Source organism: Geotrypetes seraphini, chromosome 1, assembly GCF_902459505.1.
Source record: "Geotrypetes seraphini chromosome 1, aGeoSer1.1, whole genome shotgun sequence".
In the NCBI taxonomy this organism is placed as follows: Eukaryota; Metazoa; Chordata; class Amphibia; order Gymnophiona; family Dermophiidae; genus Geotrypetes; species Geotrypetes seraphini.
In genome coordinates this window covers 359,581,415-359,607,184 of record NC_047084.1, presented here as the reverse complement: position 1 = coordinate 359,607,184, position 25,770 = coordinate 359,581,415, and the positions used below count along the sequence as shown (strand labels likewise).

At 43.9% G+C, this 25,770-nt stretch overlaps 1 protein-coding gene across 3 annotated transcripts in view; it reads right to left on the bottom strand.

The window, feature by feature from the left end:
* Positions 1-25,770, bottom strand: part of ARHGAP24 (Rho GTPase activating protein 24) — an 833,428-nt gene that overhangs the window by 87,839 nt on the left and 719,819 nt on the right. For all 3 annotated transcript variants that reach the window (XM_033914713.1, XM_033914704.1, XM_033914721.1), the window contains one exon: positions 8,515-8,637. In XM_033914713.1, coding sequence (XP_033770604.1) covers positions 8,515-8,637 — 123 coding nt within the window. The remainder of the gene's footprint in view (positions 1-8,514; positions 8,638-25,770) is intronic.

Here is a 25,770-nt window from a genome sequence, read left to right as displayed (position 1 = left end):
TAAATAGTAGTAATTAGGTCTCATTACATAAAATTGGATCTGTGTTAAAACAGCATAAGTTAGTGGTAAAATAATGTCTTAGGGGCATAATTTTCAACGTGGGCTACCATTAAGCTGGGTTATTTTACCACTAAGGGGGAAAGTTATCGATGTCGGTCACCATTAGAATGTGCTTTACTATTAACCCCAGTTCTTCTTAACTAGGTCTCTCATTGCATAAAATGGACCTGTGTAAAAATAGCATATGAATGGTAAAATAATGTCTTGAGGATGTAGTTATCAATGTGAGCTACTACTAAGATGGGCTGTTTTACAAATGGAGCAATTTTAGCACAGCGACTCATTGGACAAATTGCACAACTTGTAGTTAAATAACCCATCTTAATGGTAGCCCATATTTATAATTTTTCTCCTAACTCATATTATTTTAGAATAGGTCCCATATTATGCAATAAGACTTACTGTATATACTCAAATATAACCTGAGATTTTTGGGCCAAAAAATGGCCTTAAAATGGGGTCTCAACTTATATTCGGGTCAGCATCCCCCCCACCTTCCCAGATCTGTTGCAGGCCTCTGCTGGGCCTGTCATAAGACCTGGTGGTCCAGCAGTGGACCGGGACAGGAGGGATTCTTCCCGTCTTCTGTCCCAGCCAACTGTGACAACTTTTATCTCCCTCCTGCCTCCCCCATGTACCTTTCAAATCCCTGATAGTCCAGCCGTGAACGGGGGCAAGAGCGATCTTCCTGCGCTCCTGCCCTGTGCAGAGCCGCTCTTTGAATGGCTGCCTTGAGTTCTCATGGCAACCTTACAAGTTTCCATGAGAACTTAGGAAGATCGCTCTTGTCCCGGCCGACTGATGGACCACCAAGAAATTAAAAGGTACACAGGGGAGGCAGGAGAGAGATAAAAGTTAGCTGGAACAGGAGGTTGGAGGGATCCCTCCTGTCCCAGCCCACCACTGGACCACTAGGTCTTACAGCAGGCTCGGTGGAGGCCAGCAAGGCAACGGGAGGGAGGGAAAGGGGACAGGTTACAGGGTACATGTCAGGTAGGGAGGGGGACAGAGTGCAGAGCATGGCCGGGCAGGGAGGGAGGGGTCTGGGTGCAGAGCCTGGCAGGACAGGGGAGAGCACTTGAATATTCACCACCAGTTTATATTCAAGTCAACCTTTTATCCTCCTTTTTTTGGGGGAAAAGGTTACCACGGTTTATATTTGGGTCAGCTTATATTCAAGTTTATACGGTACCCCCTCTTATGCAAAACTCAATAGTGCGGGCTGCTGTGGTAACTGCCCCAAAGCCCATAGGGATTTAAAGGGCTTTGGAGTTTTTGCTGTGTGGCAGGGAGGTTAATTACTAATAACCAGGGTTAGCACTTTAGATGATTTTCTGATGATTATATGTTAATGTTTGTTTGATTTTATTTGTCTTATTGAATTATGTATGTAATGATATGTAAACCTGTTTAGGTTTAAACGGTATATAAATTTTTAAAATACATAAATAAACACATTTTAAGGTAGCCCCGAATGATAACTTCCCAACCTGAGAAGAATGGAGTACAAATTGAAAACAGAAATTATTATTAAAATGAAAAACATTTCTGTCTCACCTGTCATTACAAATGTATATACATAAAACCATAAAAGAAATAATACTTAACACAAACATAAGGCATAACTAGGAATAGGATATTGTATCTTATTACAGAAACCCCACTGCATCTTGGATCATGCACTCAGATAGAGTTTTTTCCATCGCTGCAGTGCAGCAGCAAACCTGGCACAGAGCCAGGCTCCCTGTACTAAGCCGATCTGTCACGGTTCATTGTACTAGTCAGCTGAGGCATTGATGCAGAACTCAAGTGTGTGTTGCACTCTAGTGCATCAGACTGGGCTGGACTGGTTACTTCCAGTCTGGTAGTGGTGCCAGAGACCATTTCAGTTATAGTACTATCATCAGCTAATAATAATCTCAAAGGAAAACTCAGATTTGTGACTCAGCAGAAGTTATTGATTGTTTTTTCTGCATTACATGAACTGCAGTCAAACAGCTGATAATTTTACAATCAGAGGGTGATTTTAGAATGATTTTTTGTGTGTATGCAAAGCACGTTTTACTGGTAGAAAATGACATAAAACTGTACAAGGGTACATGTATGCAGAAACACAACTAATTTTTGAAAATATTTATTGCATTCTTTGAAGTTATTATTGAGGACCATTGGAGTAATGTTTTATTCTGTTAGGAAAGTGTACTGTGGGTGTTGTATCTGTGTTTTGTACATATAGAGAGGCATTTTTGATATGACATCTGCGATCTAAATCCAAATTTAGACATTTTCGGAAATGCATCCAAAAATCAGGTAGTGAAAATGGCCATTTTTGAAACAGCAAAATGTGTATATATATATATATATTTTTTTTTTATTTTTTTTTCCCGAAAATGCCCTTAGTGTGTCTATCTTTCTTGACATGGCAATTGAGGTTCAACGTGGTTAAGTGCAAAGTGATGCATGTCAGTAACAAAAATCTTATACACGAATACACGTTGTTTGGTGCAGTACTCGGAAAGACCCCCCAGGAAAGAGACTTGGGATTACTGGTCGATAAGTCAATGAAGCCATCCAAGCACAGATTTTGGGGAAATACTATATGACTGGAGTGCTTTAGAGTTGTTGTTTTTTTGTGCTACCTAAGCCTTCATTTCCTTTAAGATGAGAGGGCACCCTGTTCTACAATTATCTCCAAGCTGTGTAATTTGAACACTGAAGGTAGAACTTTTTTTAAAAAAATTTTGAACACAGAGATGTCTTAGCAGATATTCTCATGATCAGCCATCTTGCCTCCGGTAAAAGTGTGCAATGTTGTATTTAGAATTAGCCAGTGTAGCAGAAGTGACTTGTCTTGTTCAGGTGTAACTTGGCCCAGTGAATTTCCAATGTCACTGGCTCAGCCACCTTGAAAATGTGCTGCCACTGAGTGGGTAATTGTATAACAAGGCACCAAGAATTAGGCACTCTGAGGTCACCTACTTCCCTTTCTTGAATACTACTGTAACAGGGTAGATACTGGCTTAGGCATGAGCTGGTGTAAGTGTATGTGCTTAACGTCTGGTGATACATGCATATTCTGTAAGTTACTCATGTAACAGTGCCCAGCGAGAACTGACTGCAGCCAGTCATAGAACGTCGCGTGACCAGGCAGGAAGCACAAAGGTTGCACTCCTGCGTTGTTCACCGCTCTGCAACTGAAAGGCAGCCATCATAGTTTCATAGTTTATTTAAATTTTGATTAAACGCTTATCCAAAGGTACAAAGTGCTGTACATAGTAATTTAATATAGCTGGGAGACAAACATTTTTAAATTATTAGACATACACCAACTAAACAAACTTGCTTATGACCTGAAAACATTGGGAAAAAAAGGGAAGAACTACAATTTCTTAGAAAGAATACATAACAAGGAAAATACAATAGGAGAGGGGAAAAAGTTAAAAACTGTGGAAGTAAATACGTGTGTAAAAATCAGTTATAAGCATCTTTAAAAAGCAAGCATTTTAGGCTGCTTTTGAATTTCTGCAAGTTTTGTTCAGCTCTAAGTTATAGAGGGAGAGAGTTCCAAATTAAAGGGGCAGTGACTGAAAAAATGAGAGTACGACGAGTACCAATTATTTTAGAGATGGGACCAATTATCTCAGAGTTAAGGGAATGCTGTGAGGTTGATCTTAAAGTTCTGGAGACCGTGCTGGACCACCGTGTTAAAAAAAAGGGGTGGTGGTAAGGTGTATTCGCTCCATAAGATGCACCCACTTTCCCACCCCCTTTTTGGGGGTGGAAAAAGTGCTTCTTATGGAGCGAAAAATACGGTATGCCAGTTTGTTATCTAATAAAAATGTGTGCATATGCTTACACCTTCCAAAAGCACTACCACCTCGGTTTTAGCACCTGACACCTGCATCCTTTCAATCCTCTCTGATATTGTCAAGTATTCTACTTACTTTTATGCATCACATTTCTTCTTCTTATTTTTTTTTTCTATCCCTACCTCCCCAAAGAGCTTAGAAATGGTTACAGGCTAACGTACATAATATATACCGTATTTGCCGGCGTATAAGACGACTTTTTAGTACCTTAAAATCATCCCCAAAGTCGGGGGTCGTCTTATACGCCGGGTACAGTTTACATGCCCTTACTTGCGGGGCTGGATGTACTCAGTCGCGCGGCTCTTCTTCTCCCTACCTTCTCTGCTTGCAGCACAGAGCCGAACGGAAGTCTTCCCGACGTCAGCGCTGACGTCGGAGGGGAGGGAGGGCTTAAACAAAGCTTAAACAAAGCCCTCCCTCCCTCCGACGTCAGCGCTGACGTCGGGAAGACTTCCGTTCGGCTCTGTGCTGCAGGCATGGCAGGTAAGGAGAAGGAGAGTAGCCTCGCGGTTCGAGGGGCGGCCGCCCCGCCCCGGTTGCAGCACAGCCGGCCAGGTTCCCTTACTTTTGTGGCACTTCCCCGACCGACTGATAACAGCCCGGGTCCGACAATCCTCCCTGCCCTGTAGCCGCGAATCTAAATACCTTCTTACAGCAGCTGTAAGAAGGTAATTTAGATTCGCGGTTAAGGGCAGGGAGGTTTGTCGGACCGGGGCTGTTGTCGGTCGGTCGGGGAAGTGCCACAAAAGTAAGGGAACCTGGCCGGCTGTGCTGCACCCGGGGCGGTAGAGAAGGTGTGCGGAAGAAGGGGTCATCTTATACGGCGAGTATAACACAAAACTCTATTTTTTAACTGAAAGTTGGGGGGTCGTCTTATACGCCCAGTCGTCCTATACGCCGGCAAATACGGTAGTTAACAGGTTACAATTTGCCATAGTTAAAGTACAAGTTTTTATCTTCTATGTTTTATCTTCTATGTTTTCTTATAACATTACGTTACAGATTTCTATTCCGCCATTACCTTTCGGTTCAAAGCGTATTACAAAAAGAGTTATGGATGAGGGTTACAACGTTAGATCAGAGAAAGTTTCCAAGAGAGGGAAAAGTAGGATCTGGGGTTAGAGAGGGGATGGTAAGAGGGGTTAAGCTTTATCATGGTATTAAGCTTTATTAAGGGATTTCTTGAAGAGTATAGTTTTTTATTTCCTTTCTGAACATCTTGTAGTCTGGGGTTGTTGTCAATAGGTTGGAGACTTAGTTGTCTATCTTCGCTGCCTGAGTGGCCAGTAGTCCGTTGTATAGTTTTTTCCGTTTTACTTCTTTGATTAGTGGGTAAGTGAATGGGGTGTGTGTTTTTCTATGCCTGGTAGAGGTGGTTTGGATGAGGCGGTCGTTTAGGTAGATTGGGCTGTCTCCATTTATAGTTTTAAATAGTATACAGTAGAATTTAAATTGTATTCTTTCCTGGATTGGAAGCCAATGAGAATTGATGAATGCCTCAGTAACGTGATCATGTTTTTTCAATGAATAGACGAGTCTCAGAGCTGTATTCTGAATTGTCTGTAGTTGTTTAATCATTATTGCAGGGGAGGTAGAGGATGTTGCAATAGTCTAGGATACTTAGGATTAGAGATTGTACTAGGAGCTGAAATTGTGTTTTTTCGAAGAATTTTCGGACTTGTCTAAGGTTTCTCATAACTGCGAAAGATTTCTGTATTGTTTTGTTAATTTGTGGTTGCATGGTGCAGCCTCTGTCAATAGTCATACCTAGAAGTTTTAGGGTGGTTTGCAAAGGGTAATTGATAGAGTTGATTTCTAAGTTGGTTATGATTGGGATTTTGTTATTTTCTAGGAGGATGAATTTAGTTTCGTCTGGGTTGAGTTTCAGTTTGTGGTCTTCCATCCAAGTCGTAACTGTAGCTAAAGTTCTGTGTAGTGTGTCTGACATTAAGAGCATTGGTTGGTCGAAAGGAATGAGGATGGTGATATCATCAGCATAGCTATAAGAGGTTAGGCCTTGTTTGTTCAGGTAAACGCCGAGAGAGGCTGTATATAGGTTGAAGAGAGTAGGGGACAGTAGGGACCCTTGTGGAACGCCGCAGGGGTTAGACCAAGGTTTGGATTTTTCTTTGTCTGATTTTACTTTGTATGTTCTGGATTTTAAGAAACCTTCAAACCATGAGTATACTTTATCTGAGATGCCTATTGAGTCCAAGATTTGCAGTAGGATGTTATGGTCTACCAGGTCAAATGCTGCCGTCAGGTCCAACTGTATGAGCAGCATTTTTTTTTCCAATGCTGAGGTGTTGTCTTGCTGTGTCGATAAGGGAGCTTAGTAGTGTCTCTGTGCTGAAGTTAGTTCTGAAGCCAGATTGCGTGGGATGGAGTAAGTTATGGTCCTCGAGATAACACTGGCATTTCTTTCTTTCTGATTTCACTATGTAAACTGCCTTGCTATTTTTACAGGTAAAGGCAGTACAACAAATTTTAAGGAGGAAGGATCCTGAGGTTGTGGGTTCAAGCCCCATGCTCATCCTGGGCAAGTCCCCTAATCCTCCACTGCTCCACATACATTAGATAGATTTTGAGTCCACCAGGACAGATAGGGAAAATGCTTGAGTACCTGTATGTAAACTGCTTAGACCAGACATGGGCAACTCCGGACCTTGAGGGCCGAAATCCAATCGGGTTTTCAGGATTTCCTCCATGAATATGCATGAAAGCAGTGCATGCATATAGATCTCATGCATATTCATGGAGGAAATCCTGAAAACCCATTTGGATTCTGGCCCTCGAGGACCGGAGTTACCCATGTCTGGCTTAGACAACCTCCATTGATAGGTGATATAAATAACTTTAAGAAAATAATAAACCATCAACCATACGGATGACATAAAGCATGCGAGCAAGGTACTTGTGTATATTTTATATCTGATTTTTTTCCAGCACACAGTACCTATGAAGACCGGCAAAATGCATATTGCCTAGGCCAGTGGTTCCCAACCCTGTCCTGGAGGAACACCAGGCCAATTGGGTTTTCAGGGCTAGCCTTAATGAATATGCATGAAGCAAATTTGCATGCCTATCACTTCCATCATATGCAAATCTCTCTCATGCATATTCATTAGGGCTAGCCTGAAAACCCGATTGGCCTGGTGTTCCTCCAGGACAGGGTTGGGAATCACTGGCCTAGGCAACTAAAGTATGGGTGAGTCCCTGCAAACGTTTAGCTTGCTAAAAGTTCACTAGACTGGACAGAGTTAATTTAGATGGATTAACCTTTATTTTATTTACATGCAAGGCGTGCATTAAGTCTTTGAAAAAGTACTCCATTTTGGCATCATTTCTGAGTCTTGTACTCGAGTCCACGTTATTTTTCTTCCATAACTAAGCTGAACGGACCTCACTGATTCATCAAGCCCAACTGTCCTGTTACTTAGCAGCTATCTTAAGAGAAAAAACAGACTCTCCTCTCTCCCACATGGTGCCAACTTTAGTCAATTCTGCAGTCCAGTGAAAAGCAAAAAGAATTGTTTCCTCTTTCCATCTACTGTGATCAGTGGAAGCACTGGCTGGATGGGTCAGCATTTTTTTTCTTACAGCTCACCAATACCAGGGCTGATATGACCTTGGATTATAAATAAGCTTTACAAGAGCAATCCAAGATCTTTTTTTTTTAACACTGTGTTTAATACGGCCATAGATTTAATAGTAGATAAGAGATGAAAGCTCAAAATTCACACTGATCCTGAGAGGTATTTTAGCTATTTAAGAAATGCAAACTGAAATTTATGGTCCAGGAATTATGGTCTGTAAACATTCTACTTAATGAGCTGTGACTCCTTTGTTGGTTTTTTTTTTTTAGCATTCTCATCCAGTGACTGGGGGACGGTGACCTGTAGACTAGTATTTAAAGGTAGTGATAGTGGGGGAGTGTTACAACTAATATAAAATTAATTGATTCATCTTTAGTGGCCCATTCAGTTCCTGCTTTGATTCTGCTCCAGGGTCTCACTTGCATCCATTCTGTTTGCATGCCACAGTGATGGACTGCATTCATGTGGTTAGGTTCGTTCTTGCATTGAGCCTTAAGTGGAAGAAGTAACAACACCATGACTGTATTCTGTATTGAAAGAGTCTGATATTGTGGTCAACGAGAAAAATATGCTGTAACAGATGGGATTCTTCCAGGCTAATTTTTGGACAGGATTCAGTATAAGCCCTGGAGTTTATTTGCATCGATGTCAAGGAGCACAGACCAACAACCATGGCTTCTTTGTTGACCTTTATTTCTACAGTCTCTGAAAATGTGATCAAACTAACATCCTCTCAGATATTATCTTTGGGTCCCAGAGGTAAAAACGTTATTTTAGCATGGTAATTCAAGTTGTCATTTGCCAATTAAATAAGTCAAATGCAATTACAAGGGAGATCAGAATGCACTAGGATTAAAAATAAATAAATAATGTGATTGGCATAATGAAATCTCTTTAGCCAACCCTGGAGCCATAGATGTGACCAAAGTGAGGAGGATGACAAAGCATCTTTTTCAACAAATGCACACTTTTTACAAAACTGAACTCACCTCCTCCAAAGGGTGCCCATATCACCCTGCGAATTGATTTCACCCAGTCTTCCATATCATTCTGCGTACTGGCCATAAGAAGATACGTCTCATGATTAGCTGTCATTCGCTCCCGATCTCCTCCTGTGAAAAAGATAATAGAAATGGGAATACTGTACAGCTTCTGCATGCTGACCCTCCCCTGTGCCCTTCCAGTGGTAAGAGGTGATCAAATGTTTCTAGGCTGGTGCTTATTAACCATGGAAGTGACAGCTCCACAATGGACCTGAAGCATGCTGATAGTATCTGACTAACTCTGCAATCTCGCTCTATCAGCCAGAATTGGGGAGCGGGTAAGCGGATTCACATTCTGATAACAAAATGCCATTATGCTCCCAGAAGGACACAAGCCAAGGAAAGGCATGAGCAAAGAGTTCCATTTGGCATATCCTAACAACAAGTCAGATGGAAACACTTCACAGATGATTCCAGGATCAATTTTTCACAACAGCTAACGAAAGATTGAATGAAAAGAAATTTCACTGAATAGTAAATTATATTCTCTAAGGTGTCATTTATCTTATTAATTTGTGCTTTATAAAACATGGTACAAGCATTTATCACATGCCCAGTTTTTATAACCCACAAGAAAGTTGCTGGTCTATAAGACCTGAACAGTAAACTTTACTTGAGTCATCAGATCAGACTATTTGTTTCTTGGAAGATGAATTTTAAAAAAGATGTGGATAAGTTTCAGGAGGATAGGTCCTTTAATTATTAGGCATTTTATATCTAGGTAAAAAAGGATCATTCGGTTCTGCTGGGTGGTTACAAATGATCTAGCCTGGCCATTGTCACAGACAGACTGCTGGGTTCACAAAACTAATAGTTTGATCCAGTTTGGCACATCTTATGTTTTTAGAGAGCTCATTTGCTAAATAGGAAAAAAAATAAAAGCACAATAGCCCAGACATTATTTCTATAAAATACTGGGCAGCAGCAAATGACAGAACATTTTTCATACATCTGCAATTTTCAAATGGCAGTAATTGTGAACTGTGGACATTAAGGTTGGAAGGATCAGCAATAAAATGTGCGTGATGAGGAAGAGGAAGTGACCACTGAACCCTATAGAAGTGCATAAATTTATACACATGGAGGGGCATAATAAAAAAAAATGTCTAAGTCCCCTTTTGGCCTAAGTCAGTAGATGCTGAAGTTGGTAGCAGGGAAATGTCCATTCTCAAAAAAAAAAAAAAAAAAAGTCCCAATTGAGAGTTTTCTTGAGAATGGCCTACCTACACGTTCAGCAATCTACAGGGCCAGACTGCCACTACGTCTATCCCTACACCACATTCTTGACCAAAAAATCGCCCAAGTCCCAAATGCCAGAATTCAGACCTTTTAGGTGAAGGAGGGGCCAGTCCTTCGCCTAAAAGCAGGATTCTATAACCGGCGTCTATCAAAAACCAATGCCAGTTACAGAATCCTGTAACTGGCCCACCCCCACCACAACAGTCGCGATCACCCCCAACATAACCCCTAACCGGCAGGAGGGATCCCAAGCCCTCTTGCCAAAGATGGCACCCCTAAACCGCCCCTCTCCTCCCGTGAATACAGGAAGAGGGATCCCAGGCCCTCTTGCCCACAGTGCACCCCCCAACACCCCACCCCCCTCGAATACGTGCAGGAAGGATCCCATGCCCTCCTGCCCATGGCGTACCCCCACCCCTCCTCAAATACAGGCAGGAGGGATCCCATGCCCTCCTGCCCACGGCGCACCCCCAACACCCCCACTCCCCCTCAAACACAGGCAGGAGGGATTCCAGACCCTCCTGCCCACGGCACCCCCCAATCCTGAACCCCCGAACGTTCCCCTGATCCCCCAAACCCCAGACACCCCCCCTAACTTACCTGAACGTTGGCTGGCCGGCTGGGTCCCACATCTGGCCGGCAGGCCCACCATCCTCGGAATGGCAGGCCTAGGGCATGATTGGCCCAGTTGCCTTAGGCCCCTCCTGTGGGTTTAGGACTATTTCGGCTCCTGTGACTTTCGCCATTTTATTTGATCACTTACAGTTGTATATCAGCGACCTGGTATCTAGCATATTAGTGGATACATTCTGTTGAAGACTCATAAGACTCCTGCGGCAGGCCAGTTTGGCCAAAACATGTACATATTGAATCATTGAGCTTTTGAGCCGTTCAGTTTTTGGATTAATAAAAAGACATTTTAGAAATAAATTGAGTCCACCATTTTTTAGGGCATTTCTACTCCTAGTTTCACGACTTTGAGTTTGTGGATTTCACAACTTGCATAATTCTGCACAAATGATATCTCACTTTATACACAGATGGGTTTATATTCGAGTATATATATGATAGTTTGGACTGTGTCCACCAAGCAGAAGCATAGCGAGGGTGAGAGGCGCCCAGGGCAGTGGTGTTCCTCCCCGCCCCCTCCTGTCACATGCGCACTGCTTCCCATCCCCCATACCTCTGTAATGTTCCTGGGGTGAGCAGCAACCCCCAAACTGCTGTCATGCCAGCATTAGCTCTTCCTCTGATGTCACTTCCTAGATGCGGGTCCAGGAAGTGACATCAGAGGAAGTGCCGATGCTTAGGGGACTTTTTATTAAGCTTTGCAAAAACTAAGTGCCATGTGGCTCATAGGTATCAAACAGAGCATGCAGGATCTAGTGCGCGCTTATGTCCACTAGTATGGGCTAAGCTTTAGTAAGAGGGCCTCCTAGTAAGGAATCCGCCATCAATAAAGTGACAAAAGGAACCAGAAAGACTCAACTTTCCATTGTCCAAGCAACAAATACTGTACAATAGTAATGTGAAAATCACTGGAATTTCACATGCTATTCTTAGGCATTGTAGCTTCAATTATTGGCTTTAGTTGAACAGTGTTCCAAAAACTGTGCAGCAACACACTGCTCCACCACTCTAATGTGCTCCGCCAAGAACAATATTGGCGCACACTGTGAAAGCAGACCAATAAAGGCACTTCCAGCTGGAGAAGAAAGTGAAGAGAAAAAGCAGCCTCTTGATCTGATTTCTCTCTCTCCACATGCTCTAATTTGATTTTCTGCTCTCACTCGAGACACTTAACCCTACTGCATCCAATTAGACGTACAGCTATCCCACAGAAATACCAAAAATACACGTTATTCAAATCATTAATAAGGGAAAGACAACGCTGCTGAACTGCGATACTTTCCTACACTACTGTATAATTTTGCGATCCATTTAGGAACTTCAAGGGGGAATTTCTGTCAAGTCATGCCAGGTCATTAACCTGGAACTTTTCTGACCTTGTTTCAAATTTTATTTCATGCATATTCATTGTGGGTATCCTGAAAACCTGACTGGCTAAGCGGTTTACATTATATTCATCTACAGAAAATTATAATATGGTGGTATCTTGGTTTACAAGCATAATTCGTTCCAGAAGCATGCTCGTAATCCAAAGTGCTCGTATATCAAAGCAACTTTCCCCATAGAAGATAGTGGAAACTAAAATGATTCGTTCCACAACCCAATCAATGTAAGGCTAATTGCTCCTACCACTCTGTCTCAAGTCATCATTTCCTCTGTAATCCTTGCACAATATTTCCTAGCTTGCCCCCAACCCCCAGTCCCACTTCATCGCGCTCTGATACACAGAAATACCATCACCTTCATCCAAAACCTATATGATTTCCTCCGGAATGAAACACACATTCTGCATGCCCGTTCTCTGCCTCTACTCACAATGCCCAACTCACCCCCCAGCCCTTGGAAGCGGCGCAGATCGCCTCGTGCACTTACTGTCTTTATTAGCCATTGTCTCGCGTGCTGTCTCAGGCCTGTGTTCCCTCTCTTTCAGCATAGGATCCGGCCGCCGCCAGCGGCTGGGGAACGACAAGCCAGCCCCAGTTGGTCTTCTTCCCGGCTCAAACGTAGGTCAGTCCGGCACCCCCTCCCCAGATCCCTGAGCTGATTTGAGTGCCACTTTCAACTGGTATTGCTATCTGGTTCGCCTCAACTGCGCATGCACCTGCAGAGCCAACATCCGGAGACGGACACTCTCCACCAATCGGAGGCCGCCGAAAAGAACGGCGTAAGAATTTGAAGGCGGGCTTCAAAGGGAAGGTGACGTGAAAGCGCGCGTGCGACTTTTCTTTAGTTGACCATGTTGTGAAATTCGGCGCATGTGTCTTTTAACTCTTCTCTGTGATTTGGAGGACTCGTTTACCGAGACAACGCTCATTTTGCGAGTCAGTTTGCTGGAGTGTTTTGCTCGTCTTGCAAAACACTCGCAAACCACGTTACTCGCAAACTGAGGTTTGACTGTATTTCTTAATAGTAGAAGAAAAATGGAAAGATTATAGGTGAGCATTGAAATTCTGTTGCATCCCAAACCCTGATCCAAGTCCTTCAACTTCCTCTTCCCCAGTGGCATAGTAAGAGGGTTGTGGGGGGTGTTGTCCACCCTAGCATGGTCTTCTTCGGGGCGGTGGCACCCCTCCTGCTCTCCACCCCCCTTTCCCACTCCTCCCCCGCCACGCACCTTTTTAACTTTGGCACGAATAGCCACGAACTTGCTACTCGCGTTGGCTTTGGTACTCTCTCCTACATCACTCCCGGGACCCGCTCCTAGGAAGTGACATCAGATGGAGCGCCAGAGTCAACACAAGCAGCAGGTTCGTGGCTGCTCGCACTGAAGATAAAAAGGGAAGGGGCATGTGTATGGCAGGGGGACGGAGAGAGGGGCACCACCACCCCTATACCACTGCTCTTCCATCTTGCAGCTGAAGTGGAAGGCAAAATGTCTCATTTGCCCTGACATGGTACCTTGTTCTTTTTTTTTTTATTTTTTTTTTTATTATTTTCAACTTAAATTTCAAGTATTACACTTGTACAGAAAGCAAGAATAGGATAGATATCAAATACAAAGCAATATAAATCTTAAATTAAACAAATATACTATTTATGCTTAAGTCCACAATTAGGATCCAAGAATTATAGAAAATTGGCGAAATTATCTAAAAAGAAAATTATAAAAGAAACTGAGAACTATAGCACTGAGATAGGGATCCAAGATGGCAATCTGAGACAGGACGCGCTGAGCTGCGTGTCCCAGGATTGTGCCTTTTCAATTTTCTTAATGGTAATTACTTACCGCGATGCCGAAGAGACGGGGCCGGAGTGCCGCTTCTGCCTCGCGGCGTCCTGGAGCCCCGGGTCTCGGGAATATTCAAGATTTACTGCGGCGCATGCAGGAGGTCGCAGCGATGTCGGATGGAGGCCCGCTGACAACACAGGGAGGCGAAACCAACGTGGATGCTCCTGGGCCCGACACCACACTGAGCCCCGACGTTAGGGCACCGCCCCCGCAACCCCAGACGACCAGCTCTCCCAGGGGCGGGGAAACCCCGGATTCATTGGTTTTCTCCTCTCCAGAGGCAAGTAAGGATCCACTGGAGAGCTTGGAGGCTGGGGCCCACTTTTCTAGGGCCCCCATGGAGATATCTGGGGGAATATCATCTCAACATGAGGGGGAAGGGCTGAAGACATCCCCTGAAGGACTTCAGAACGGTGAGAACTCTACATTTACACAAATTTCAACTGAATTGATTAAACCTGCAGAAGTGACTTTAGACTCTATCTGGGACTTAATGGCTGGTTTTGTTAAAAATATTACTCCTACACTTCAACAAATTGAAGGGAAAATTAAGGAACATGATAAGGAATTGAAGGATTTAAGAGAAGAAACGAATACTTCTAACTCATCTGTTCAAAAAATAGAAAAATAAATTGTATCATTGAAACAAATTCAAGAGGCCTTAGTTAAAGACAATATTAGCCTAAGGAAGAAGACTGAAATGCTTGAGAATAATTCACGCAGTAATAATTTAAGGTTAATTAACTTTCCAAGACTTGAGTTAGTAACACCTAGAGATATGCTTAAGAGATATCTAGTAGAGAACTTAGAGATACCCGAAGATTCATTACCACCATTTTCACGGGTTTATTATTTGCCTGATAAAGAACAAAATCAACAACAAAAAGAAAAACCTTCAGATCAAGAACTTCTAAATATATCACAGATCTTAGAAACATCTGAGAAGGATTTAGCATCACCAGCCACCATGATTATTACTTTAGCTTTGCCAATTGATAAAACATGGTTGTTAAAACTTTTCTTTAAAAATAGACAAAAAAGCTTTCTTGGTTATAAAATACAAATGTTCCCAGATTTGGCACGGGAGACGCAAAGGCGCCGCCGTGAATTTCTTCTTTTGAAACCTGGGGTTTTATCTTTGGGGGCAACCTTTTATTTGAGACATCCGTGTAAATGTATTGTATATCACCGTACTCTTAAATATGTGTTTTTTGAACCATCACAATTGACAAATTTCGTGGCTATGTCTCGCCTGAATGTTAACAATCTTTGAGCCCTATATTTAGGATATTGTGACCCTATCTCGGTACCTTGTTCTTGAGAAAATTACCACTGCCAACTTTTCTCGATTAATGGTTAAAGAAGAATAAATTAGAGAGAAATGCACAGCACAGATCCTGCCACCAGAATGACAACACCTCTGTTGAAATGAAGCCACATCCCTTAATTTTTGCCCCCTTTTACTAAGGCGTTAGCGCGGCCTGCGTGGTAACTGCACCTTTAAATCCCTATGGGCTTCGGTGTGATTGCCACACGACCCTCGCTAACACTGCTTAGTAAAAGGGGGGGGGTGGTCTTTCGCGATTTCTATCATTAATATCCCTTCACTAACACACTGACGTTAACCTGTGCAGTGAGTACAGAGGCATCTGGCATCCTTAACTATGGCAACTTCTGAGTGAAGGTACTGTTAAATTGATTCATAACGGCAAAAAATATGACCATGATCAAATCCCATTGGCTACCAGTTAATCACCGCATTACTTTTAAAATCTTACTTTTAGTATTTAAAACTCTGTCTACTAACGAACCTCAATTTATTAATAAATTACTTATTCCTCATAATAAGTCACGTTTCCTTAGGTAAGGGGTAGGGAACTCCGGTCCTCGAGAGCTGTATTCCAGTCGGGTTTTCAGGATTTCCCCAATGAATATGCATTGAAAGCAGTGCATGCATATTCATTGGGGAAATCCTGAAAACCCGACTGGAATACGGCTCTCGAGGACCGGAGTTCCCTACCACTGTTAGGTCCTCAAATCAAAAACTTTTAGCAATTCTCTCATTGAAAGTTATAGGAACACGACGACAGGATATGTACTCAGTAATGGCTCCGCAACTATGGAATACCTTACCTCAATATATAAGAGAAGAAAATGATCTGAGTCACTTTAAAAGTAACTTATAGAGTTTTCTTTGTAAAGATGCCTTTAATCTTTAAAAATGCTCAAAGTTTTATTTTAGCTTTTTCTCACTTTTCACTTTCCCTTCCCTAATGTTTTTTCCATTTATGTTCTCTTCTATATTCTAAAAAACTGAATTGTAGTTTTACCCTTCTTTCCTTATGTATCTATTAGTCTGTAAGTCTGTCAGTTTAACCTATTATATTTAATAATTAATTAGTATATGCTTATACTTTTAAAAATTTGTAATTCGCTTAGTAAATTAAATAAGCGATTCATCAAACTAAAATAAAAACTTGAAACTTGAAAACTTGCTGTCAGCCGGGACGGGCGGCACGTGAACAGAGAAAATCACTTGAAGGTTGTCTGGCTACTATAGAGGAAAAAAAAATGTGCTCACTCAATCCAGCTGATCTCAGCAACTTCATTGAACGCGAATAAAGAGAGATTAATGGTTCCTGATTTGTTTACCCAGTGCCGCCACATAACCTCTGAGTGGGAGGAGGAATTGTATAGCTACAGGAATTTGGAACTTGCCTGAAGGTTTCCACCAGTGTTGTCATTCTGCCTGCTCTCAGTGAGCAAATCCCTGGGGGGGAGGGTGGGGGCATGGATTAAATTCTTAGAAAGAGGCAGATCCCAAAGGGGAGCTCTGACGTGAAGGGTGTCTCACTGATTTTTACCATGGCTTGCATGTGTTTTCTAAATTGGCCAGGAGCACGTTACAGAGTTTCAAAGAAGGTTTGGACAGGTTCCTAGAGGACAACGGGATTGAGGGGTACAGATAGAAGTAGAGGTAGGTTATAGGGATAGGAGTAGAGGTAGGTTAAAGAAATAGTCAGGGACCACTGCTCAGGCAATAGGCCTGATGGGCCGCCGCGTGAGCGGACCGCTGGGCGAGATGGACCTCTGGTCTGACTCAGCGGAGGCAACTTATTATGTTCTTATGTTCTTAATGCTAATTTTGTTAGAAAATTGATGAGCTACCAAAGATTGCTTAAAAAAAAAACCAACCCCAACCCAACCAAAAACCCCACAACAGAATTTAATAAGCAAAAGTGGCATGAGATATTGGGCTGTTTTCCAGAGGCATACGTATTTCAGAGAAATCAGATGAGACTCCCCACCCCAGCAAGATTTTAGGGCTTCTTTTACGAAGGTGCGTTAGGGCTTTAACGCGCAGAATAGCACGCGCTAAAATGCCCCGAGCGCTAGCCGCTACCGCCTCCTCTTGAGCAGGCGGTAGTTTTTCGGGTAGCAGGCGCTAATCCAGTGCGTGTGTTAAAAACGCTAGCGCACCTTTGTAAAAGGAGCCCTTAATTTACAGGGAAACAATGGAATGCCGAACTGGTACCCTAATTACAACCTTTCTGTTTGGTCGCTGAGCACGAAGTCCAGAGTTAATTCTTTGCACAAGGCGCTTCTCCAAAATCTTAAGATAACAACTGTGTGTCAAAAACTACAGTAGCTAACTGAACAAAACACAACCTGGCCAATATTCAAAGCAAGTTAGCTGGCTAGCAACAGCTGCTTACTGGGGGCTGTCTGGTTACTTTAGTAGTACTAGATATAACAGGGGATTCAATCAAATAAATCAAAATGTATACACGGATGTATTGAAATCAGATTTTAGTAGCTGGACATCATTCACACCACATTAACAAAGACCTTGTGACTACACACCATCAATAAGACAACATATGAAAAATAATATATATATAGGACAACGGAGAAAAATGAACCTCAATTGTGGGAGGTCAGGACTACACAAGTGCCTGAACCAACTCACATCATCACGGGTTCATGAAAAAACTCCGTGTACATTTAAATAATTCTCATTCATACGTTTTTTCATACGTTTTTTCAAAAACTATTTTTCTTTTTCAAACTTTTTCTGTGTGAGCAAAGTCAACAGTATTAACAATCTATTTTTCGGTGTGAACCGGAACCAAGCTAACCAAAAATTTAACGAGGGCAACAGCTCAACTTCACAGGTGTAGATAGTTGTAAAGGCATGAAAATAGTATCAACAATAAGAGAAAAAAACGTTCACTCATCTGAAAAAACAAGATGGTTCTAAAATTTCCTCAGTTCATGTCCCAACAGAAAAGTCTTTCTGTTTCTCCTAAAAGGCTACTTCAGGGGAGTATTGCATTGTCCAGAGATTTTCACGCTTCTTCCAACACAATCAATATAAAGTTTTACTTTAGTAGTACACCAGTTATCTTTGCTGAAAATGACTGGTTAGGGCCAAAGTGACCCCAATATGGATAGCTTATGTGAAATGCTTGTATGTTCTTTGGAACCTTTTTTTTTTTCTATTTTAAATATAATTTCTCTTCTCCAGCATAGCAGCCTGTCTACAACAGATTTATTTAATTTTCTATACTGAACAGTTTACATGAATTTATTCAGGTTCTCAAGCATGTTTTCCTATCTGTCCTGGCAGTGGCAGACTCACAATCTGTCTAATGTACCTGGGGCAATGGGAGGATTTACCCCCTCCCCCCCTGTTTTACTAAGGTGCGCTATGCATTTTAGTGCATGCTAAATATACATGCACGCTAACCGCTAACGCATCCATAGACTAATATGCACGCGTTAGCATTTAGCGCATGGTTAGCGTGCGCTACAACGCATAGCGTACCTTTGTAAAAGAAGCCCTATGAGACTTGCCTAGGGTCACAAGGAGCAGTGTGAGTTTGAACCCACATCCTCAGGGTAGCTGAGGCTATAGCTTTAACCGCTGTGCCACACACTGTTAACTGGGGAGCAAAAGAGAAAGTTCTCAAAAGCCCTCAATATACTACTACTACTACTATTTATCACATTCTGAATCCGTTGGAGTCTGTGAAGGTTTTTCTTCGTTAGGCTTATGAAGATAGAATTGCAATAATCCAGTCTGGAGAGGATGATGGATTGGACGAGAACGGCAAAATGCTTTTGATGGAAATAGGATCTTACTTTCCCCTGTAAGATATTTCTAGCACTGTCCCTGCTAAAGGTGTCCACAGGAGAGGAATGGTGGAACAGATTATCAAGGAACAGTGGGGAAAAGAAGCCCTGGTGAGCAACCACCCAGTCTATGTTTTCCCTGCTTCAGTCCCACAGTGCTGTGAAGTAGAGATAGCTGAACTTAGTGCTGAGATCAGCAGTATGCAGGGAATCAGAGCAGCCTAACCTGACGGATATCCTGCTGGAAGGAGATGCAGAGGAGAATGTCCCCCCAAAGTATTATGCTGGCTTCTTTTTCAGTGCACATGGAGCAAGGTCTGGATTGTAAACTAAAGAGAATCAACTGGGACCAGTAGCGTACCAAGGGGGGGGGGACGGTCCGCCCCGGGTGCAAGCCCTGAGGGGGTGCTCCCGGCCTTGCCGTTCAGTCCCCCCCACCCCCGAAGGACCGCTCGCCCCCCTGGCCTCCCTGCACCACCTATGAAGCAGCCCTCAGTGGGATCGTGATGTCAGCAATTCCTGAGCTGCTTCGGCGCTGCTTCCTGCGCCGTGGTCCTGCCCCTCCTCTGACGTCAGAGGAGGGGCGGGACCGCGGTGCAGGAAGCAGCTCTGAAGCAGCGCAGGGATCGCTGACATCGCAATCTCGCTGCGGGCTGCTTCATAGGTGGTGCAGGGAAGCCAGGGGGGCGAGCGGTCCTTCGGGGTGGGGCGGGCAGGCAGGCAGGAAGGCAGGCCTTCAAGGGGAAAGGGGGGTGACAGGCAGGCAGGCCTTCAGGGGGGGACAGACAGGCTTTCAAGGGAGGGACAGGCCTTCAATGGGGGGGGACATGCAGGCAGGCTTTCAAGGGCGGGACAGGCCTTCGGGGGGTGCAGGCCTTCGGGCGGGTTGCAGGCCTTCGGGGGGGAGAGTGCAGGCCTTCACGGGTGGGATGCAGACCTTTAAGGGGGGGACAGGCCTTCAGGGAGGGGTCCCTGGTGTAGAAATACATGGAGGGAATGGGGGGGGTTCAAAGAGACGCACATATGCTGGACTTTGGGTGGGAAGAAATAATGGGTCTGAAAATAGAGAAGAGGGAGAGAGATGATGGATCATGGTTTTTAGAGAGGGAAGGAACAGAAAGGGAGAGAAGTTGGACACAAGGGATGGAGTGGAGGGGGGGATAGAGATACTGGCTAGGAAGGTAGTTGGGAAAAGAAAGGAAGAGATGGTGAACCCTGGGGTGGTGGGGAAGGAGGGAGAGATGCTGGATGAAAGGGTAGTTAAGAAAAGATGGATCTGTGGAGGGAGACAAAAAAGGATAGATGCCAGACCTCCTGGGGAGGGAAGGGAAACGGGGAGGACAGAGATGGCAGATGGATGGTTAGCATGCAGAAAGAAGGAAGAAGGAGACCCTGACAAGCAAGTTATCAGAAGACAACCAGAGCCTTGGACCAACAAGATTTGAAAAATAACCAGACAACAAAAGGTAGAAAAACTAATTTTATTTTCTGTTTTGTGATTACAATATGTCAGATTTGAAATGTGTATCCTGCCAGAGTTAGACCGCAAACGTGAGCTAGGATTTAACAGAGAGGAAAAGTCCTTTTTGTTTCTTTATTTTATTTACACCACAGCGCCGGTTTGGTTAGGAGAAGCCAAAAGGGGGATGAAAAAGCTATAAAATAAAACCACCAGGATGTTTGAAAAAACAAACACTCAATTGGGCAGGAAAGTTGAATCGAAAAACCAATTCAATAGGCTGAATCGAATCAAATTTTTTTTTTTTTTTCTTGAATCGGGCAGCACTAGTTTGCGCTACTTTAGGACCTGGGATTGGAGAGAGATGGCATCCTCAGTACTTTATAATGCAAGTGAAACGAGGATTTGGTCAGACTTTTGAAGGGTCTGCAGAAGAAAAATATTGTATAGGCCGGGGACATGAGACAGCAGGAAACGGGAACTTTTCTTCCTTCTATTTTTGTGAATGGCAAGGCTGAGGATGTCAGAGAGTTCAGTTAAAATATGTGCTTTATAAGAAAATATAATAATGTGTTCTCCTAGGACAAGCAGGATGAGCCAGCCACATATGGGTGTTGTCCCAACAGCTCCCAATTTGCGGATAAGCTCTCCAATAGTTCAGAGAGATTTTTTTTTTTTCTCTCTCTGAGCACGTGCAGTGCCCGGGCCCCACTGGGCATGCCCGAGCCCTATCCATTTCCCCCTGCTTCCCCCTAATCCCCAGTCTTTAGTTTCCGCCCGTTCCCATCGGTCGGATTTTCTACAGCTCTCCATTACAACGTGGGAACCTAACCCTCCACCACGACCTGCGTTTCTTAGCCCTGACCGCATGGATGATGAGAGGATGAACCTACCACAAGACGTGGAGCACAATCTTATGGCAGCCAGAAGACCTTCAACCAGAAAAAGCTATGGGTTGGAAGGGAGAAGGTTCCGCTACCGGTGCATAGACACACAGCGAGACCCCTACAACTGCCTCATACCGAACATCCTGCAGTACATACTGAGCTTATCTCAGTGGGACCTAAAACCCACTTCCATCAAGGTCCACTTAAGTGCAATTGCGGCATACCACACTGGCCTAGACAACAAACCAGTGTCGAGGTATCTAGTAATCACAAAATTTCATGAAGGGACTGTCCAATCTGCACCCACCGGTCAGACCACCACCGCCTGGATGGGACCTCAACTTGGTGCTGCATCAGCTCACCTCGACCCCTTCAAACCTTTGGGGGAGGCAGATCCCGTATTCCTGGCCGGGAAAACCCTGACCATCGTGTCAGCCGACACACTCCTCCATGAGAACAGGGTGGTTCAGCAACACCTCCTGGACTGTGTGCGGGCCCTGACTATGCAGCAGATTAGACAAGCCTCAATTGTTCGTCTCCTACGACCAAAACAGACCAGGACTTCGGGCCACCAAACGCAGGCGCTCGCGCTGGATATAAAAGTGCTTCCCCTTCACCTATAGAAAAGCGCAGCGTCAACCGCAGGTGGGAGCCCACGCCCACCAGCGCAGAGCCATAGCCACCACAACGGCTCATCTGCACCACACACCAATAGGGGACATCTGCAATGCAGCCACTTGGTCCTCCATGCACACCTTCACCAAGCACTACTGCCTCGACATAGCATTCCACGCTCCAAATGCATTCGGCTGAGCAGTCTTGGAAGTAGCTCTTCCCTCCCGGGAGGGACAGCAACCACTAGCACAGCCTTGACAAACACTGATCAAGTAGGGTGTTATAAATATCGACAAACACTGATCAAGTAGGGTGTTATAGATATTGATTAAGTAGGTCTTCCAGCACTCCTGCCTAGACTGAATGTGGAATAGGCAAGTATGAATTCTCACATGCAAGTACGAATTGTCACTGTTGACCTGTTGGTTTCTCACTGCTCATTGGTTGTCATTGACCAGTTTCACTGTTCTGTGAGTTAAGTAGGTCTTTCAGCACTCCTGTCTAGACTGAATGTGGAATAGGCAAGTATGAATTCTCACATGCAAGTATGAATTGTCACTGTTGACCAGTTGGTTTCTCACTGTTCATTGATTGTCATTGACCAGTTTCACTGTTCTGTGAGTTAAGTAGGTCTTCCAGCACTCCTATCTAGTTTGAATGCGGAATAGGCAAGTATGAATTCTCACATGCAAGTACGAATTGTCACTGTTGACCAGTTGGTTTCTCACTGTTCATTGATTGTCATTGACCAGTTTCACTGTTCTGTGAGTTAAGTAGGTCTTCCAGCACTCCTGTCTAGACTGAATGTGGAATAGGCAAGTATGAATTCTCACATGCAAGTACGAATTGTCACTGTTGACCAGTTGGTTTCTCACTGTTTATTGGTTGTCATTGACCAGTTCACTGTTCTAAGAGTACTATTGCTCAGTTAACACAGCACTTTATCTAAAACCTTGTTTCCACAACTTCACCTGCTTCGCCTGATTACCCTGCCCGGCTCGGCCTCCACAGCCAGGCGAGGGATGCACAGAGCGCTAAGGCGCAGGTCCAGTCGGTACATCCCTCGGCTAGGGAGTCACCCATATGTGGCTGACTCATCCTGCTTGTCCTAGGAGAAAGTGTAGTTACTTACCTGTAACGTAGGTTCTCCGTGGACAGCAGGATAGTCAGCCACACAACCCACCCGCCTCCCCATACGTCCGACCCGGCCACAGCTAGGAACATCCTGGGGATTAAGGGGAAGCAGGGGGAAATGGGTAGGGCTCGGGCATGCCCAGTGGGGCCCGGGCACTGCACATGCTCAGAGAGAAAAAAAAAAATCCCTCTGAGCTATTGGAGAGCTTATCCGCAAATTGGGAGCTGTTGGGACAACACCCATATGTGGCTGACTATCCTGCTGTCCACGGAGAACCTACGTTACAGGTAAGTAACTACACTTTTTATTACATTACATTACATTACGGATTTCTATTCCGCTTGTACCTTGCGGTTCTAAGCGGATTACATTGGAAGATAACTGGGCATTTCCAGGAAGTTACATTACATTGGAAGATAGCTGGACATTTCCAGGAAGATACATTGGAAGAAAGTTGGACATTTCCATGAAATTACATTACATTGGAAGGCAGTTGGTTTCAAGTTACATAGTGAGGTTTCAGTTTAAAAGCATTGCTGGCCTACCCGGTGAGGTGTTCCTAATGGTGGTGGTGGTGGCAGCAGCGTGTCAATGTGTTTAGAGGAAGAGGTGGTCTGGGAAATTCTGCTGAGCAAACTCCGGGCCCATTTCCACCCCCCAGTTAGTCCACTCCACTCAACTGGTTCACACACTGAGTGGGTCTTTGGGTGTTGTGCCTGGGTAGTTTTGGGATCTCTTCCAGTGGTTTGTCAGTATCTCCTTGTGGTCCAAGGAAGGAAACTTTGTTAACCTTAGCATTGACCTTCAGAATATGTTTGTAACAGCGCTGCTTGTGTGGCATTAGGCTATGTAGTGATCGAAAGAAAAAACCAGACCTTTGCACATTTTTGCACTATATGGTGGGTGTCTGAGGAGATTCACATTTCCTGCACAGCTAAGTCCTTGTGAAGTTACCTTGTTCTTTCTGTATTTGACATCTAAAAAGGTCTCTGTTTGGAAGGAAAGATCTAAGCTTAAAAATGAAGTGGCCAGAAATTATGGTAAAAGCAGATAGCATTGCTGATTTTAAGAAAGGTTTGGACAAATTCCTGGAGGAAAAGTCCATAGTCTGTTATTAAGACATGGGGGAAGTGTCTGCTTGCCCTGGATCGGTGGCATGGAATGTTGCTACTCTTTGGGTTTTGACCAGGTACTAGTGACCTGGATTGGTTACCATGAGAATGGGCTACTGGGCATGATGGACCATTGGTCTGACCCAGTTAGGCTATTCTTATGTTATGTTCTCATCTGTAGGGGCCTTTGTTTTCACTTCTTATTTTAATGTATTTATTTTCTGGGAACTTATCAGTGTTTTTTAGAATGGGAACAAAAATGGAAGAGAATTAATGTGTGGAATGGGGGGGGGTTACTAATTTCTTCAGCTAAATAATTAAATCCACTTCAACCAGACATAGGAGAACTCACGCACCATTCACACACCCTCCAACCAAAATTGTCAAAAGAAAAAAAACTGTTCGACAACCTCCTAACACTCGACCCCCAACTCTACAACCTATTGACCTCGACCACAAACTACAAAACCTTCAAAAAAGAAATAAAAACCCTTCTATTCAAAAAACACATAAAACCGAACTAACACAATCAGAACTGTCCCAAGCATCACCTGCAACTACTCCATATGTACTTCTGATGTCATGACAATTCAGACATAATTTATGTTATGTTTGGATTAATGGTTACATATATGAGGTTCAATAAAAGAACATTTTTAGTGCCTGTTTCTATTATGACCATTTATTTTTTATGGTTATTACAAAAAATATTTTTTTACATGGGGGGTGTGTGTCAAAAAATGATGGGCCTCGGGTGCCACATACCCTAGGTACGCCACTGACTGGGACACTGGAAAAGCAGGCATATGCTAGATCCTAAGCACTCCATTTCAAAAGCAGTCATACAGGGGTACAATACAATGCAATGCATGGATGCTCTAAAGAGAGACTCAGGAGGAATCTCTGAGGTGTTTCCTAAGGACCCTTAAAGAACACAAAAAGCCTGTACCCGACTAAAGTTCCTGATTATGTATGGAATGGATCTGTGAGGTGCTTGCAATGAGAGAGGGTGGCTGTGAATACCACAGTGGTGGTTCGGATTCCCAGTTCCACTGGAAAACTGAATCGAGTTTCAAGTTTTATTAATTTTAATATACCGATCATCGACGTGCATCTAGCCGGTTTACAATGCTAAAAAATTTAAAGGTTAAAAAAAATCTATATATATCTACTATAATAAAATCCTAAGCGAGCATGTGCACTCCTACTTGCGTGTTCCGTTTTCTGTGATCAGTAGGTCTCCGGCAGGTAGGAGTGCGCATGCGCGCTTAGGGTTCTGTTTTCCGTGCTGTTGTTCAGTCTGGCCTGCTCCCTGCTCGCCTTGCCGTAGTGTATTTTTTAAGTTGAAAGACGAAGCGGCGGCTCCTCTCACGATCCCCATCTGCGTCGGAAGTCCGTCTGGCATGCAGGGAGCAGGCCAGACCGAACCTTCAAAAATCCCAAGGCTTTACAAAGTTGAGCAAATCCACTGCCCAACAGAGGGCTCCGTTTTGAAGCTGTGGCTCTCATTGAACTGCCAGTTGGCCGGCTCCCTTGCCGGAGTTATTTTTCAGTTTATAGGTGCCGCAGTGGCTCCTCTCACGAGCCGCACCTGTGTCAGAGAAGACTTCCGATGCAGGCGGGGATCGTTAGAGGAGCCGACGCGGTACCTTTAAACTTAAAAATAACACCAGCAAGGGAGCCGGCCAAACCGCGGGAAGAGAAGGGGGATGGAGAAATCCTGCTGCTGCACAGGGAAATGGAGGGGGAGGGAATGCTGC